This window comes from Aulonocara sp. 'chitande type north' Nkhata Bay, linkage group LG20 (genome assembly GCF_057382095.1).
Source record: "Aulonocara sp. 'chitande type north' Nkhata Bay isolate Kocher_YH1m ecotype deep benthic linkage group LG20, A_spYH_male_GT1.1, whole genome shotgun sequence".
NCBI lineage: Eukaryota > Metazoa > Chordata > Actinopteri > Cichliformes > Cichlidae > Aulonocara > Aulonocara sp. 'chitande type north' Nkhata Bay.
The window spans coordinates 18,531,288-18,550,653 of NC_141363.1; the positions used below are offsets into that span (position 1 = coordinate 18,531,288).

At 43.7% G+C, this 19,366-nt stretch overlaps 1 protein-coding gene across 5 annotated transcripts in view; it reads right to left on the reverse strand.

The window, feature by feature from the left end:
• The window catches only part of LOC147305428 (regulator of G protein signaling 17-like), a 44,514-nt gene that overhangs the window by 8,573 nt on the left and 16,575 nt on the right, over positions 1-19,366 (reverse strand). The window contains exon 2 of one of the 5 annotated variants that reach the window (XM_086278598.1): positions 16,100-16,207. The exons of 2 other annotated variants lie outside the window; for them this stretch is intronic. In XM_086278598.1, coding sequence (XP_086134724.1) covers positions 16,100-16,114 — 15 coding nt within the window. In that variant the 5' untranslated portion in view covers positions 16,115-16,207. Of the gene's footprint in view, positions 1-15,330; positions 16,057-16,099; positions 16,211-19,366 lie in introns of those variants that run through there. 2 more of the 5 variants (XM_086278597.1, XM_086278600.1) reach the window with 2 other exon arrangements.

The window sequence follows — 19,366 nt, forward strand, 5'->3', positions numbered from 1 at the left end:
AGCTTTACTTTGTTGTCTGGGTCAACTTTGCTAGCGAGAGACAGAGAGAGGCGTTGAAAGGCTGCTCCAACGGAGCTTATTGTTTCAGAGGAAAACACGAACACAGCGTACAGTTGAGTCTTAACAGCTTACTTACAGCTGGGCTCATCAGGCTCTCTTCTGTGTCCTTGGGCAAGACACTTCACCTGTTGCCTACTGGTGGTGGTCAGAGGGCCCGGTGGCGCCAGTGTCCGGCAGCCTCGCCTCTGTCAGTGCGCCCCAGGGTGGCTGTGGTTACAATGTAGCTTGCCATCACCAGTGTGTGAATGTGTGTGTGAATGGGTGGATGACTGGATATGTAAAGCGCTTTGGGGTCCTTAGGGACTAGTAAGGCGCTATATAAATACAGGCCATTTACCATTTTCTTGGCTGCAGTGGTTATTATTATATTTACATGCTTCCAGCTCCCGTTTCTGCTCCGTGACAGCTCGTACGTTTCCTTTTTTTCCCTCCTCGCTCACAGACACATAACGGGTATGGCAGTCCATTCTCCCTGCAGCACGGACTACACTGCCCATCAGGCTGCATGCTTTAGGGCAATGCCTGTAACTAGGGCTGCCACAAACGATTATTTTGATAGTTGACTAATCAGATCATGCATCCATTGAACGTAAAACGTACAGCTTATTGCACCAGCAGCAGCTGCTCTTATATAACTATCATTAGCTTACAGCTTTCAGTGTTTCAGGTATGTGCTAACTAAAAATAAAGACAAGATGATAGTTTATTAAATTTAAATGAAATTTGCAGATTGTTTCGGTGGAGTTTAATAAACTCACCGGAGTAAATTCTTGAGCATCTCACACTTCTGATGATCAGTTGTCTGCTTGACGTTTATTCAGCTGTGTAAAAACTATAACTTTAATCTCAGCCAAACCGATTTACTCAGAAACAAATAAAACGTCGGAGCGCTTTTGAAAATATGCGGTGTCTTGATAAACTGAGCAGATATTTGAGGTTTCCACAGCTACATTCTCGCCTGAAAATATGTTAAAAGTTTATTTTGTGACCCAGAAAGAATAATAAGAGTAACATTAAAACTAACTAGCTGCCGCCATTGTTGACAACTGAGCTGGGCTGCGCTATGAATTCTGGGACACAGTCTTCTTCTTCGGGGTTTAACGGCAGCTGGCATCCTTGTACATGCAGTGCTGGCATCTTCTGTTTCAGTCCGTTATTACACTCTTAAATCCTACTACTTATTCCTGCGTCTTTTGGGATCTTGCAAAGCTTCAAATGACGCGTCGACTATTAAATTAGTCGTCGACGATTTTGATAGTCGACGTAATCGTGGCAGCCCTACATGTAACACTCTGCCTATTGCCTTCATATTAAACATTTTTAAAAATATTTCTTCATGTCATTATGAGACGCGAGATTGAGACACAGACATTTGAGCCTCTTAATGTGTGTTTTCCTTGGGTTTCCACCAGCGTGTAAATACCAAAAACAGAGAGGGGACAGCCTAATATATGAAACCGCTGTGTAATCCCTTTATTTAAACAAAGTAACTGTAATTTGAATACCACCTTTTTTAAACGGTAACTGTTAGGGCTGTGCGATATGACCAAAATCTCATATCCCGATATAAGAATTCTATCATCCCGATAACGATATAAATCACATAAATGTAACATTTTCTGTAAATTCTGTGAATCTCGGGAAGCTCGTCTTGCGGGAAGTGTTTCCAGCTGCGCGTCATGTATCTGGAGTCGAGTGTTTTAACAGATGTATGAAATGATACATTTTTAGACATAAGTTATAAATGCAATCCATTATTATTATTATTATTATTACATTAATTTGTGCTTCACAACAAAACTATCCTTCATTACAAAGGCTGGAGTTTTACAGAAGAAGGAACATTCAACGTCTGCAGCCGCATGAAGACACTCGTAAACACTCGCAAACGTATTTCCAAGAGTTTCACTTTCAGGAGGATAATATTTCACTCAGTCGCCCAACTGTGAATTAAAAACTCTGTGACACACAATTTACTGCAAATTGAACAAAATCTAAGAGAAAAAAGTCATGGCTGTTGTGTTTGTGATAGTTGCTACCCGGACTGTTTATTATCAGAAGGAAAGCATGATCTGCACTTGGATGCTCAGTCTTTGGCCTTGTCCTGACACTCAGAGCTCACACTCAGTCAGTACAAGTTAGCCCCACCCACAGAAGCCATGAATGCATAAACGCACGTGGCACAATAACACAGTAATATTAGCATGTACCCTATGCTAAAGGAAGTACTGAAGCTCCTTTCCTTAGTATTTGGATAACTGGAACACCAGATACTTCCTGTCACATGTCTCAGTTCGATACCTTCCTAAGCATATTGGTCTATTAGAACGCACTCGGTTTGGCCTACCTGCACAGGTACTATAGTGACTGAGACCACTTGAAAAAGCTGGGAAGAGACAGTTAACCGTTTGAGTTTAAAGCTGCTTCAGCTGATGATCTTGGGCTCAGTCAGGATGTGACGACTCAGAGAAATGACGCTGCTTCCTGCTCAGGTCACAGGACGAAACTTGAGCTTAAAATCTCCCTTCCCAATAACCTTTGTTTACAGTAATGACAGCGAGCTTGCACCTGTAAACAAACAGTGACACATTCTTTTCCATTTGCACCATATTGCGCCGATATTAACAATTGGTGTTCGCGCTCTCTGCGGTAGAGTATCACTTCCTGTTACTGCTCAAACACAGTGATGTTTTTGAGTAGCTTACCTGCTTAGCAATTTAATTAAAAACTTAGATACCTTCTTCTTTCATAGTATAATCTTCACATGCTTCATCCGAAGCACACTCTCTGTGCACTCACTCCCTAACTTATAGCCAAAGTATTCACTCACTGTGTCTTTACTGTTTCAATAGCTTAGCTTAGCTCGCAGCCGACTCGTTAGCACCATGGCTACTTCACCTGTCCCCCCTTCACTTTCCTGCTCATTGTGTCAGATGTTTGGTTACTCCTCAGCCTCCTTTAGCAGTAATGAAATCTGTAACAAATGTAGCATATTTGCAGCTCTGGAGGCCAGGATTACTGAATTGGAGACTCAGCTTCGCACCCTTCATTCACCCGTAGCTAGCCAGGCCCCTGTAGCTGGTGCAGCCGAAGATAGCGTAGGCCCCGCTAGCTGTTCCCCGGCAGATCCCAAGCAGCTGGGGAAAGAGGGCGGCTGGGTCACGGTGAGGAGGAAGCATAGTCCTAAACAGAAGCCCCAGGTACACCACCAACCCGTTCATGTGTCTAACCGTTTTTCCCCACTCGGCGACACACACGCCGGGGGTCAAACTCTGGTAATTGGTGATTCTGTTCTCAGACATGTGAAGCTAGAGACACCGGCAACCATAGTCAATTGTCTTCCAGGGGGCAGAGCAGACGACATTGAGGGAAATTTAAAACTGCTGGCTAAGGGTAAACGTAAATACAGTAAAATCATAATTCACGTTGGCAGTAATGACACCCGGTTACGCCAATCGGAGGTCACTAAAATCAATATTGAATCGGTGTGCAACTTTGCCAAAACAAAGTCGGACTCTGTAGTTTTCTCTGGTCCCCTCCCCAATCAGATCAGGAGTGACATGTTTAGCCGCATGTTCTCCTTAAATTGCTGGCTGTCTGAGTGGTGTCCCAGAAACAATGTGGGCTTCATAGATAATTGGCAAAACTTCTGGAGGAAACCTGGTCTTGTTAGGAGAGACGGCATCCATCCCACTTTGGATGGAGCAGCTCTCATTTCTAGAAATATGGACAAATTCATTAAACCTCCCAAAATATGACTATCCAGAGTTGGGACCAGGAAGCAGAGTTGCAGTCTTACACGCCTCTCTGCAGCTTCTCTCCTCCTGCTACCCCCCCCCCAAAAACCCATCTCCATAGAGACTGTGTCAGCTCCCAAACAGACAAAAAACAAACTAAAAACCAGCAACAAACAACTTAAACATAAACAATTACAAAGAAAGAACAATAAAGTATCCACATCTGAACCAAAGAGTAAAACAGTGAAATGTGGATTATTAAATATTAGGTCTCTCTCCTCCAAGTCTCTGTTAGCACATGACTTAATAATTGATCAACAAATCGATTTACTCTGCCTTACAGAAACCTGGTTGCAGCAGGATGATTATGTTAGTTTAAATGAATCAACACCCCCGAGTCATTCTAACTACCAGAAACCTCGAAGCACAGGCCGAGGGAGAGGTGTGGCAGCAATTTTTCACACCAGCCTATTAATCAACCAAAGACCCAGACAGACTTTTAATTCATTTGAAAGCCTGATGCTTAACATTGTCCACCCCAGCTGTGAAAGTCAGAAACCAGTCTTACTTGTTATCATCTATTGTCCACCTGGGCCTTACACAGAGTTTCTGTCTGATTTCTCAGACTTTTTATCTGATTTAGTTCTGAGCTCAGATAAAATAATTATTGTGGGTGATTTTAACATCCATGTAGATGCTAAATATGTAAAAGAACCCACCCACCACTTTAATCACACTCTAGATCTTGTTTTAACATATGGCATAGAAACTTCATGAACTTCTTCACAAATAAAATTGTAATCATTAGAGGAAAAAATTACCAATAATCATCCCACAGATGTAATATTATCTACAGCTACTCTTAGTACCATTGATGTTAAGCTAGACTCTTTTTCTCCAATTGATCTTTCTGAGTTAACTTCAATAATTACTTCCTCCAAACCATCAACGTGTCTTTTAGACCCCATTCCTACAAAACTGCTCAAAGAAGTCCTGCCATTAATTAATTCTTCGATCTTAAATATGATCAGCCTATCTCTAATAATCAGCTATGTACTACAGGCCTTCAAGCTGGCTGTAGTTAAACCTTTACTCAAAAAGCATCTCTAGACCCAGCAGTCTTAGCTAATTATAGGCCAATCTCCAACCTTCCTTTCATATCAAACATCCTTGAAAGAGTAGTTGTCAAACTGTTAACAGATCATCTGCAGAGGAATGGTTCATTTGAAGAGTTTCAGTCAGGTTTCAGAGCTCATCACAGCACAGAAACAGCTTTAGTGAAGGTTACAAATGATCTTCTTATGGCCTCTGACAGTGGACTCATCTCTGTGCTTGTCCTGCTAGACCTCAGTGCAGCGTTCGATACTGTTGACCATAATATCCTATTAGAGCGATTAGAACATGCTGTAGGTATTACAGGTACTGCACTGCAGTGGTTTGTATCATATCTATCTAATAGACTCCAGTTTGTGCATGTAAATGGAGAGTCCTCTTCACACACTGAGGTTAATTATGGAGTTCCACAGGGTTCAGTGCTAGGACCAATTCTGTTTACATTATACATGCTTCCCTTAGGCAGCATCATTAGAAGACATAGCATACATTTACACTGCTATGCAGATGACACCCAGCTCTATCTGTCCATGAAGCCAGATAACACACACCAATTAGTTAAACTGCAGGAGTGTCTTAAAGACATAAAGACCTGGATGGCCGCTAACTTTCTGCTTCTTAATTCAGATCAAACTGAGGTTATTGTACTCGACCGTGAAAATCTTAGAAATATGGTATCTAACCAGATTCTTACTCTGGATGGCATTACCTTGGCCTCCAGTAACACTGTGAGGAACCTTGGAGTCATTTTTGACTATGTCCTTCAATGCACATATTAAACAAATATGTAAGACTGCGTTCTTCCATTTGCGCAACATCTCTAAAATTAGAAATATCCTGTCTCAGTGTGACGCTGAAAAACTAGTTCATGCATTTATTACTTCCAGGCTGGACGACTGTAATTCATTATTATCAGGAAGTCCTAAAAACTCCCTGAAAAGCCTTCAGCTAATCCAAAATGCTGCAGCAAGAGTCCTGACCAGTGTTGCCAACTCCTCAGTAAGGAAAATCGCTATTGGTTGTCCTAAAAGTTGCTAGAAGTCGCTAAATGATGTCATCGCCTAATTTGCATAATTGATCATACTAATCTAATTGTACCCTATGTTGTTGGAGAGACAAATAACATCGTGGAAGAGACATAAAGTGAGTAAAAAACGTCCTAAATGCATTTAGAGTTTATTTAGAACTACAAATTAAATTTCTTTTAGCAATTATTGTTTTGTTTAATGTCACATTTCCAATCCTGCTCCTTTACCCGGGCTTGGACTGGCAAAAGTGACCCGAAATAGGCACTCTGGTGGAGTTACTTTGTGTGTGTGTGTTTATAAGTAGTTTTAAACCTTGTGATCCACAAAACAGCATAAGAGTAAAAGAGTAAAAGAAGAACTGACTGCGTTACAGCACCCGCTGCTTGTTGAGAGTAAAAGCAATATGGGCTTTCACGTCTTTTTTTAGCGACTTTTTTTTAGAAAAAAGGTCGCTAAGGGGTCTGAAAACTCGCTAAATATAGTGACAAAGTCGCTAAGTTGGCAACACTGGTCCTGACAGGGACTAGAAAGAGAGAGCATATTTCTCCTGTTTTGGCTTCCCTTCATTGGCTTCATGTTAAATCCAGAATTGAATTCAAAATCCTGCTCCTCACATACAAGGTCTTAAATAATCAGGCCCCATCTTATCTCAATGACCTTGTAGTACCATATCACCCTATTAGAGCACTTGGCTCTCGCTCTGCAGGCCTACTTGTTGTTCCTAGAGTATTTAAAATTGGAATGGGAGGCAGAGTTTTTCCTTCCCACTGTCACCAAAGTGCTTGCTCATAGGGGGTCATATGATTGTTGTTTTTTTCTCAGTATGTGTTACTGTAGGGTCTGCCTTACAATATAAAGCGCCTTGTGGGGACTGTTGTCATTTGGGGATGGGCGTCTGGGGATGGGCGTCCAGGTACACACCGGCTCACTCCTTGGCGGCCGCTTATCGGGGCCTGGAGCCTGGGGCTCGCTCGGGCCACTTCGGAGGTGGGGTGCCCCCGGCCTCTCGGCCTGGGGCTCGGTCACTCAGGCACGGCTGGCTGCCGGCGGAGCTCACGGGCGCGTCACTGCAACCCCCCCTGGCTTCTGCTCCGCGGCTGCTGAGTGAGTCCTCATCTGGGACTCTCCTCAGCTCTTTCTGGGACAGTGGCGCGGCTGCCCCTCTGTTGGTCTTCCTTGGTCTCTTGTGTTCTGGGGGCCTCTGGATGTCTGGAGTTTTGATCTCCTCCATACCTGCTTCATGCCCTGGAGGACGGGGCTGTGGCCCCCCCACACCCTCTAGCAGATCATTACATGAAGGAACCTTTTAAAAAACAAAAAACAAGCGCGTCCATGCTCACAGGTGTACACACGGGTGATCACACCCACAAACTACACCCTTTTTGGCTCCTACCTCAAAGCACACTGTGTTCTGTTGATCTTATGTGCTGCACAATAATGTTTAATATTTAGTATTTACTGTCATATTCCCATATATCATTGTGATGTTGTTTATTCTATTACTCTTGTTCTCTTCTGCTTGTTTTCTTCTTTCTTTCTCAGCAGGTGACCCAGGTGATTGATATATGCATTTTTTTTTCTCTGCCCGTTCTGTTGGTTTTTGTTTTTTGCCCTTCTCCCCCGTCCCTCTTCTCAGCTGTTTCTCTTTCCCTCTTTCTTTCTCCCCTTCTTTCCCCCAGTCAAGTCTGTCCCGTATTCAGTAAGTGAAAATAAAATAAACAATAAAAGGTGAATCAAATGGACCATTACGGCAAGGCTGGGATGGTCAATTTGGTAAAGTAAATCCGTTGGGCATCTTTCTTTGCCTTTAGACAACAATTCTGATGGCAAAAGAGCCAAACGGGACAGACAAAAAAAAAAAAAAAAAAAAAATGCTTTTGAGCAACAGTTCTCCAGCTTTCTGAAGCTCTTCTTCTTTGGACATCGGCTGCTTTTTTTGTTTTTGTTCAGTCCCTGTACCTGACCCTTTTCACGGGAGTGTTTTTAACCCCTGAACTCTGACGTATGAAGCACTAAAGCATAAAAAGTCTTCTAACTCAAGGATGTACACAGCAGACACCTTAGCAAAGACTTTGACTTTTTGTTACCAGCAGCTGGTTTCTTTAGTCGAATCTGTGAAAAATACCAACGATGACAAAGTCTGAAATAAAATAGTGTTTTTGCACCAAAGGTGACTCCCAAACAGCAGGGAAGGTGAAAACTGAAGAAAGAAGAACAAGTCCAGCAAAGACCTGACACAGGACACTGAGCGATGATCATCTACTTTCCACTGAAACCTCATCAGAAATGGTCTGAGTGGAAGGGCAGCATCAGGAAGCCATAATGAAGGGAAACACAAGGAAAGGCTGAGGTATGGAAATTGCACAAGAACTCAGAAATCAGAGGAACAGGTCTGATGGAGAGATGGATCTTTGATAAACTGATGAGTGTGATCCACCGTGCAGCAGCATCTGGAAACATCAGCTTCATGTTTCAGCATGACAATGATCCAACCACAGTGAAGGCACAGCTGGATAGAAACACACGGGGGAACAGAGCCAGACCTCAGCATGACTGAAGCAGCGTGGGATCATCCTGACAGGGAACAAAACATCCAAAGAAGAGCTTTGAATGTCCTTCAAGGAGCCTGGAAAACTGTTCCTGAAGATCCTCACAGAGCTGACAGGAAGTGAACTACACTGGTTGTTTGGCCTTATGAAGCATCCTCCCAGCTCTGCTCAGGTTAAATCGTTCTGGCTGTTTTGCACAGCCAGTCCTAAATCTGAAATATTTGAGTGGGATGATCGGGAAAGATCGAGGATGTTTCCTACTTCATAAATCTATTATGCAGTAAACAAATGTGTATTCACTGCATGCACCGAAACAGATGCACGACTGGTCATTCATTATTACTGTGAGTCCGACACCAACAATAAAAAGTTGGTGCCTGCAGCCTTCTGAAGGCTGCAGGCAGCTGAAACAACACTGAACAAGTAAAAATCAAAAATCAGAACCACAATATGAGAGACGGGAAAAAGACACGCTGATTAGAGGAAGAGAAATACACTCACTGTTTGGGAGAAAGAGAGAAAAAAGCAGGAAAGAGTCAAAGTAACATCAAAAAGGAGGAGAGACAAAAACAAAAGAGGAAACAGAAACCAGGGTTTTACAAAATAAAGGGCGTGAATAGAAGAGAGGAAGAGCAAGAGGAAGTGAAAGAGACCCAACATGTGACACACACTTGTGTGTGTGTGAGTCATGTTTTTATTTCTCACAGTTGAAGAATATCTCTGCTTTAGAGTTTTTCTTCCCCCAAAATAAAAGTTAAAAGTGACTGTGGGTTTTTTCTGTGCCACTTTGGGCTCCCACGGTTCAACATGCATGTTAGGGTTACTCTGTGATTCAGCTCGAGGTGTTAGTGTGAATGATTATCTGTCTCTCTGTGTTAGACAGAAAAGCCACCTGCCCCCGCCTCTCCCCTCGCGGGGGGGGGGGGGGGGGGGGGGGGGGGGCGGCTGGAGGCTCCCGTTTGGATGAGCGTCTGGAGATGGATGGAATGGAAATTCGCATTACTCTGAGATAATCTGGAGGAGAATCACAGCTGCAGTAACATTCATGACAGTTTACTGACATGATGATTTAAATCATTTCTGTGGGTCTGAACGATCGGATTTCTCCAATACTGGACCCACTTCAGTCTGCCTACCAGGCATTGGAGTGGACGATGCCGTCATTCACCTCGTGCATCCTTCCCTCTCTCACCTGGAGACCGCTGGGAGCACTCTGAGAATCATGTTCTTTGATTTCTCCAGTGCCTTTAACACCATTCTTCCCACAGTCCTGAAGGACAACCTGGAGAACTCAGGAGTGGAGCATCACCTCACTACCTGGATTTTGGGCTACCTCACTGACCGACCACAGTATGTGAGAACTCAGGGCTGTGTGTCGGAGAGGGTCGTCTGCAGTACAGGCCCCACAGGGAACGGTTCTGGCTCCGTTCCTCTTCTACACTGCAGACGTCTCCCACAACTCCACCCAGTGCTTCCTGCACAAGTTCTCTGATGACTCTGCAATAGTCGGCCTCATCACTGATGAGGACGACAGGGAGTACAGAGAACTGACCCAAGACTTTGTGGACTGGTGCAAGCTGAACTGCCTCCAGATCAACACTAATAAAACCAAGGAGCTGGTGGTAGACTTCTGCAGGCACAAACATCCTCCACTGCAACCACTGAACATCCAAGGTATGGACATCAAGGCTGTGGACAGCTACAGGTAGCTTGGTGTTCATCTGAACAATAAACTGGACTGGACTCATAATTCAGACGCCCTCTACAGGAAGGGCAGAGCAGGCTGTACCTGCTGCGGAGACTCAGGTCGTTTGGAGTGAAGGGCCCACTCCTGAAGACCTTCTATGACTCTGTGGTGGCCTCAGCCATCTTTTAAGGTGCGGTCTGCTAGGGCAGCAGCATCTGTGCTGGGGAAGAGAACTGAACAGGCTGATCCGGAGGTCCAGCTCTGTTCTAGGATGCCCTCTGGACTAGGGCTGGGCCATATCATACCGTTCCCGGTAATACCAGTATAATATTGGGCAACGATAACAAAATAAAATATCGCGATAGAATATGAGTAAAACACGCATGCGCAGTGCCTTTGTTTTCATACGCACATGGCCGAAAAAGCATGGTGGCAACGGAGAATGAGAAAGGGGAAAGTGGATCATTTAATGAAACAGATGAACCAGAACTGGTTTGTAAAAATGGTGCAACTTCAGTGATGTGGAACTGGTTTGGTGTTTGTCCGTCAGATACACACCAAAGCAAATTTTTTTGTAGAACATGCAAGCGGCCGTCGTTATTGCCGTATTTGTCGGACTAAGGTGCTCGTAAATCTGGAAGCAATCTGGGTCCTAAACTCTGTATTCTTCAGGTCCCAAAGTCAAATGAACACTGCGGCATCACTGAGAGTTAAAAACTGTCTAAATTCTTTCATCTGTAACAAAATGATCAGCGTTGCTGCTTTACCAGGTGTAACAGTTAAGTTTAACATCCAGGCATCCATGAAAACAGGATTTATTACATTTAACGGAGTTAGAAGTTAGCAGGAAGTTAGTGGTTAGCTCGCTAGTTTTGCTAGTTACCTAAACATGATATTGCATGTTCTGACTGAGAGATTTCTGAAAAAATTCAAACGTACAGCTCTTCTTCTTGCACACTGCAGTTTAATAATAATAATAATAATAATAATAATGGATTGCATTTATATAGCGCTTTTCTAGGCACCCAAAGCACTTTACAATTCCACTATTCATTCACTCTCACATTCACACACTGGTGGAGGCAGCTACAGGTGTAGCCACAGCTGCCCTGGGGCAGACTGACAGAAGCGAGGTTGCCATATCGAAAGAGCTGCTTTGTGGACGCGCCATCGGCCCTTCCACAAAGCACCTCTTTTTAACTTCGGTGGATATTATACATGGTTATGCTCAGGATATGTCAGCCCATTTCTACTGGAAATGCCTTTTGGTTAAACCTTCAGCAAGGAATTTGCATTTGGTCAGAGGGCCCGGTGGCGCCAGTGTCCGGCAGCCTCGCCTCTGTCAGTGCGCCCCAGGGTGGCTGTGGCTACAATGTAGCTTGCCATCACCAGTGTGTGAATGTGTGTGTGAATGGGTGGATGACTGGATATGTAAAGCGCTTTGGGGTCCTTAGGGACTAGTAAAGTGCTATATAAATACAGGCCATTTACCATTTACCATTTGCACTGTTCAATTTTTATATAGCTTTAATGCACATAAAAACAGCTGCTTGATTAAGTGAAAATAAATGGATGGGTTTTTGCGCTAGTAAAGTTGTGGAATTGTATTTTGTCTCGCATCAATTATATCGTCAGTAATATCGTTATCGCAAATTTTCAAATATATATTGTGATAAATATTTTTGGCCATATTGCCCTGCTGTAGTCTGGACCCAGTGAAGGTGGAGAGTGACAGGAGAATGGTGGCTAAGCTGTCATCCCTGTTGGACAACATCTCCTAGACCATGCAGGAGACTGACAGCACTGAGCAGCTCCAAACACGCACACAAACACAGACGCAGGCACACACACACACATGCACAAAAACACACACACACGCACACATGTACACAAACACACGCACACACACACGCACAGAGCTGTGTTTACATAATTAAGTAAATTTCAAATATTAATCTGAGAGATTAGCGCTTCATAATTTCACCATCTGATCAGCAGCAGCACTCTGCATGTGTGTGTTAGGGAGAGGTCCTAATGACAAAAACAGATTAGTGTTGTTCTGTTTTCAAACTGTGTTTTTTAAACAGCAGACATGTGGACAAAGGACACATGGAGCTATAAGGACATGAAGACATGGAGTGTGATACAATGAAAGACATAAATGCAGAAAAGGGGAATAAATGTTTGAGTCATGGTGACTGTAGAGTGTGAACAGTTCTATGTTTCATCATGACACCAGGCTGACAGCACCGGTGGACTTGAGCCTGGGGCAGAAAGGAAAGGAGCTGTACCGACATGTTGGACACACAGGCTTAGTTTCCTTTTCGAGCACTCACACTCGAACGCAGTCAGCGGTGTCTAAATCAGCCGAACCGTTCTGAGGTGACACATTTGAGGTTTTTCAGCTTCAACAAACTGCATCAGACTCAAGATTCAGCCCCTGTCCTTATTAGGAGAAGTATTTTGAAATATACACACGTTTATGCTCGTGCACGTGCACTCAGAGCGCGCACACACACAGCGTAACCAAGCAGGCTGCCACACGCCCATTTTAAGGCTACAAGGATGTTAGCATTGACTGAAAGGGCTTCAGGCCAAGAAACAAACAGACAGAATCCTATAAAACACTTAGAGTTTAAGAAACAAACACTTTCTGCAGCAGCTACAGAAAGAAGTAAAAGACAGTCTGTATGCATGTTTTTACCTGGACACACTGGGATCTCCTCCCAGCTGGACTTGAAACACACAGGAGACTTCGGCACACTCTCTCAGTAGGAGCAGCAGCTCTAATCTTTACAATTCAGTTTTAGTTTTTTAGCAGCAAATCACAACAATAGTCACCTCAAGGTGCTTTATAGAGCCAATGAAGAAAAGCCAATATTTAGGACATTCCGATAATAATGAATGACAGTAGTCAAGCTTACAAGTAATAAATACACAAATGCACAAATGGAAGAAAGCAGTCTTACATATTTGTTTAATATGTGCGTTGAAGGACATGTCCTGGTCAAAAATGACTCCAAGGTTCCTCACAGTGTTACTGGAGGCCAAGGTAATGCCATCCAGAGTAAGAATCTGGTTAGATACCATATTTCTAAGCTTTTCAGGGCCGAGTACAATAACCTCAGTTTGATCTGAATGAAGAAGCAGAAAGTTAGCGGCCATCCAGGTCTTTATGTCTTTAAGACATTCCTGCAGTTTAACTCATTGGTGTGTGTTATCTGGCTTCATGGGTAGGGGTGGCTCCTTTGTTGGCTGTAGCTCAACGTCTTTTTTGCTCTGTTTGAGGCCACCCCGCTAAGCTCACCCGGACCCACAACACCACCACCTGGTAAAGAAGGCCCAGCAGCGGCTGCACTTAGAATAACCTGGAGCAGGAGCTGCTGCTGGCCTTCAGGCTCTCCTCCTGCCTGGTGTTTGGTACTCAGGGGTCAGACAGGCTGCACAGAGGGTCACTATTCCTCCAGACTCACTAACAGCTTCTTCCCCGGGCCATTCGGACTGTTAACACTACTTTCCTGTTTACTCCTGATTTATTTACTATTTCTATGATTTTTACTGCTGCTCAGTCAGCATGGAGTAGCCACCATACTGTTGTACATGTACAATGACAATAAAGGGCCATTCAATTCTATTGTAGTGACTGATTTTAACATGGATTATTACTCATATATATATTAGAGATTTAAAAAATCATATACAGAACTAAATGGGAGCCCAACAAAAGCAGCGGCTTCAGTGCTCTTCCTCAGGGTCCTCAGACGGGTACCACTAATAGTATTAAGGTGTTATTAACGGTCCAAAGACCACATTCAGGCTCAGGAGCAAACACACTCTGAGGGAAGACCTGCCTGTATTACCCCCACTCAGAATATAAAACCAACCTGAAGGGAAACATTTAAGATGGAAATCTCCACAGCCCGGCACAGGTGGGAAAAATAAAGTATAAATACCTTATTACTATACTTATATACAACTTTTAGGAGCTGTACTTTAATTGAGTAGTTATTTTTTAACCGACATGAGCGTAAACTGTAACACATGAGGCAATCCTACTCGTGTATAAATCACCGGGGTACATCGCATAAAAAGAGATGAAAGAGGCACAACTGAAGTCAGGGGTTAATGTGGTTTGTTTCGGACCTAACCCCTCACCGAGGGGAGATGTCAGCATCAAGCTGAGAAGCAGGGAGTGGGAGGAGCATAAAGTAAAGTTTTTCAAGTCAGAGACAGCGTTTCTGTAAGCGCAGCAACAGGACAACATTTTACACGTGCAGGTAAATCCAACCGAGTTCATGCTGCCGTGTACACACACAAGCCCTTACTGCCTTTGCTTACATTTGAAAAACAACTATTAAGCATTTCTTAGTTATGTGTTAAACATTTCCCTGTTTATGACTTACTCCACAATTTTACATCTTTATTCTAGCAGAACATGCTTTATAATCAAAATGAGATAATTTACTGCTCTTTACAGTTGGGGCAGATTTGTATTGAGCATAGTTCAGGTTATTGTTGGCCCGCTCCCGGCGCCAACATGTAGGCAGCTGCTCATGTTCTGCTTCAGTGATTCAGGCTGACTGCATTTATTGCAATGAAAATTCATCTCAAGTAGGTTTATATTCTCATTTTTATACCACAAGGTTGAGTTATGTGTGCGCAGCTGTCAGACGTCCTCCAGGGAGCTACTCTTTCATTTCTTACTCTGTACTTCTTCAAAGAGTTTATTTAGTACTTCGACATTTACTGGAGTATTTTCAAAACTACTATCTGTACTTCTTATTTAAATACAGAATGTCTGCCGCCTCTGCAGCTTTCAAATATTCAACTTGAAAGTCTGCTGGGCCCTTTCATTGTTGTTTACAAGCCAACACATGAAAATCAGCATTTCCCAGACTGTTCAGCTTTTCAGGAACTGAGAAATACAGTTGACCATGATGCATTTTCCACTAAAGACCTTTGCCTTTCCTCGAACACCCACAGATCAGAAATCATTTTTCAAATCTTAGATATGAACCTTCAGTTCGGTCGATAATCAACAGTATCGACAGCATGGCGTGACTCACGCCGTACCTGCATCCATCGTCTTTAAGGTGACAGGAGTGCCCACGGCAGCACGCTAAAGCACACAGAAAGCATTCAGCCACACAACTCACCAGAGACGGGACGATTCAGCGGCGAATGATCGACAAACTAGTCCTTCTTTCTCCTTCCTTTCAGCCGCTCGCTAACAGCCACGACGCCTCCATCAATCAGCACGCCTTCACTCCCGTAAAGGAGGAAGAGACGAAGGGTGGGGGGCAGGAAGCAGAATCAGAGGTATTGTGACACACAGGGGTTCTTGGTTTCTCTCTGAAACTTGATGAATCAGACCTGGCGTCCACACACACACACAACTAACCCTGCCACGAGGACTGCACGGACCTCTTCACACCACCGAGGCAGGAAAAGGAGGAAAAAGCTGCTAAAAGCAGTGTTTACATTCTTGAACTTGTTCATCTCTGGAATCAGTCCAGTCTCGACTTGTCAAAGTTTCTCTCTTTCACAGGAAAACCAACCTGACCACATCCCTGAGGCTAAATCCCCACAGCTCATCACAACATCAGCCCAGCTGTCACAGCCCAGCTGCTCGCTTGGCCTGTGCCCTTGTTCTTCTCAACACATTACAGACAAAACCCTTTACGTGCTTCTGGTCCGAGATGAGCGTCACATTACATCCAGTTTCAGCTCTCGTGCATGTTACAACATGACAGCACCTTCCCTGGTCTGCTGCTGCAGAGTCCATAAAGAAATGATTGTGTGGTGCGCGAGGACAACTCTCACACTGCTGATGGTGATGTGACTTCATTACTGCTAGAAGAGGACGTGTTTGTGTGGCACACGGACAGACGGACACAGAGAGGACACACAGTCAGAGGGCTTTACCAGAACATCCGCCATGTCGAGAGAGCGGCCGGTCGGTTAGAGCGTGCGTCGTCAGCGGTGTTAGCAGGCTGGGCACACGCATGTCATCCTCTCTTCAGCCTCGGACCTCTGCTTTACACACACACACACACACACACACACACAGCGAAATGCACAAAAGCACATACAGTCCAAACACATGGAGATGTTCACAAATGCAACATCAAACAGCACCAACAAATCCACCAAGAGGCAGATTTATTCACAAGGTGTCCACACACACACACACACACACACACACACACGAAGGAGAGAAAAAAACCACAGTGAGTGTGTGTGTGCAAAAGTGTGAAAAGGACACTGAAAGATTCTTAATGAACTTTATATTTAAATGATTCTGACACGTTGCCGTGTTTTCTGGGCGCTGTGAGGACCAGATGACATCATCACCTCTAATCTGCTGCTCTTACTGACCAAGCATCATTAGGCCGCCTGGACGTATTTGGTCATTTTGGCTGTAATAGGGGCAGAAATCACACTATAAGTGCATGCTTTTGCCCCTTTTTTCAGAATAACCCCAGCTTTAAATATCTGTCAGTCATTTTACATCACTGTATTGTTGTGACAACGCAACAACAGTTTACAGTGGACGAAAATAAAAAACAGACTCTGTGTTTTCAGATTTATAGTTAAGTGGAAACTGATATTCCACAGAAACAAAATGTAACACATCAACTCTAAAAATGAACTATACTAAATATGTACAATGAAGTTTTTGAGCCTAAGCCACTCAGTTTTTTTAAATCTGCAGGCCTTTTTTGGGGCGTTGCCACTTCTTCACACCCATGCATCATCAATTCTTACATGTGATTGGACCATCGGTTGCTCGTGCTTTCTAAAGATGCACCATAAAGTTTTCTCGTCTTTCAGTAAGCGTCCACATTTTCTCTCTAGCATAAACGATGACGGAGTTACCGTTGTTTAAAGAGCGCTTGTAAAATGGGCCTGTCAGCGGGCCCATCGTCAATAAAGGGTTAAACCTCGAACATCGAACAGCAGAGATGAACGAGCTCCTGATGCATTCAATTAGTTGTAAACATTTGGAGGACGTGAGTGTGGCGAGTGTAAAACCATATGACCAAGAAAGCAGCAGAGGGAGCAATGACACCTGTACTAAACAGTCACATTTTAATCCAGTTCATCAGATTCCAGTTAACGAACCATTCAGGCAAACACAGTTAAGTTTTTGTGCACCGTGATTTCATGCAAAGTCTCCGTAAAGACGAGAACTTCACCCACCATCAGAGGTGGAGCTGAGGATGTTTCCACTGTAACACATGGACAGAAAAAAACGAGTAACTGAAATTTCTGGTTCTGAAAATGCTTTTTCTCCAACTCTGGAAGGAAGAAGTTAGAATCAGTGGTCAGCCATCATGCCACCACTCTTTATCACTTTCAATAGGAAAAGCTGACAATGGGGGAGATTAGGGTTAAGGCTAGGGGAGATAAAGGCTGTAAACGGACCCTCACTGCTGTTAGCGTTTCTATATTCACACCCTGACACACCAGCACACAGGAAACCTCTGTGTTCAGGGGTTTGTCCAAGGACAGCATCCAGGACGAAGGAACAGGGATCAAACCTCTGACGTCACATTAAGGAGGCACCACGATGAGTCACAGGCTGACTCCATGTGTATTTTATCATGTGAAGAACTACACGATGTTTGTGTGTCTATTTATGAACGGAGAGGAGATGGAACTCTTTAAAGCCACTTGTTTTTTCTTTAGCAGTTTCCTCGCTTACATGTTGGATAACACAGAGTCACTTTGATCGTCATCTTGGGTAATGTCGGCTTATCACAAGTTTCTCTGTCAGTCCCACATCTGCTTCATGTACTGTCCAATCTGTCTCCATCATCATCTTCCAGTTATTGTGTTCTTTTTTTTTTTTTTTTTTTTTTTTTTTTTTTTTTTGGAAGTGTTCAATACCTGCTGCACAATCCACTTCGTATTGCCTCTGTCCTTTGTTTATTGTACAGTTAGTATTGTATAGTTAGTAATAGTACCTTTTTATTTTATAAGTTACTATTTTTTGTAATGCCTAGATTTATATCTCTTGGAGATTTATCTTTTATATTCTTATAAATGCACCATGGGGGGGGGGGGGGGGGGGGGGTATTTCGGTACGCTGCATACTGTGTATACTGTTGTACTGACAATAAAGTTCTTGTATCTTGAATCACTGCTGCGGTTCTCTGAGTGAATATGACCTTTAACAGGCTGATGAAGCAGCATCGTCTGATAAAAGCCCACAGACGTACGCATCGATGAAGCAAAGATGGCCGGAGTGCTAGAAACACAAGACAAAAGGAGAAACAGACAGAAGGGAAGAAGATGAGCAGTCTGAAAAAGAGGAAGTAAGCAACAGACATAATGAAGAAAGACGCAGGAAGAGGAAGTGTGTACCAACTGGCAACAGGAAGACAGAAAAAGCCGTCCTGCTCCTCGTCCTCCGGCGGCTATCTGAGAGGTGGCTTTATTCAAAGTTGACAAGAGACTTCAAACAAACCAGCACAGCTTTCTTTCCAGAGGCTTCCAAAGACTTTCACATTAAGACACATTATTGCAATGACCCACAACCCTCACCTCCAACATGCTTTTAAGCCTAATATGTAAAACCAAGAGTGACATGAAGGGAGGGCTGGGTGTTCAGAAAGAAGGGAAACGGAGTCGAGGCGAAGCACCCGCAGGTGATCAGTAATGATTACAGACAGGTGTTTGTTCCACTCTGAGGGACTTGGATGTAAAAACTACTGCTCGAAATACGATTCCTTCAATGCAGAAACACGTTATTTCTGCTTTTCAGTGTCTCTTCCTCCTGAAACCAGACCCAGCACCCTATATGGTCATAATGACAACATTCCCATAAATCCCCATACTGCAGCTTATCCTGACGTAAGCTATACGAGTCATCGACACACCAAGAAAGGAAGGAAGCACGGAGGAACACTTTGTGTCTGTTTGTTCCAAATGCAGCTCTAAATTTAAGGAACACGGTTCAATTCTCTCACATGAGCAAGGCAGCAACACTGCTTGGCCTCACGTTTGAATTCCAGGTTAGCAACACATGATCAGGGTTAACCTGAGAAATTCAACAAACCTCATAGTCATTATGAGAGTAAATGGTAAATGCTAGGGCGGGGCTATATCATACCGTTCACGGTAATACCGGTGTAATGTTGGGCAACGATAGGAAAATGAAATATCGCGATAGAATATGGGTAAAAC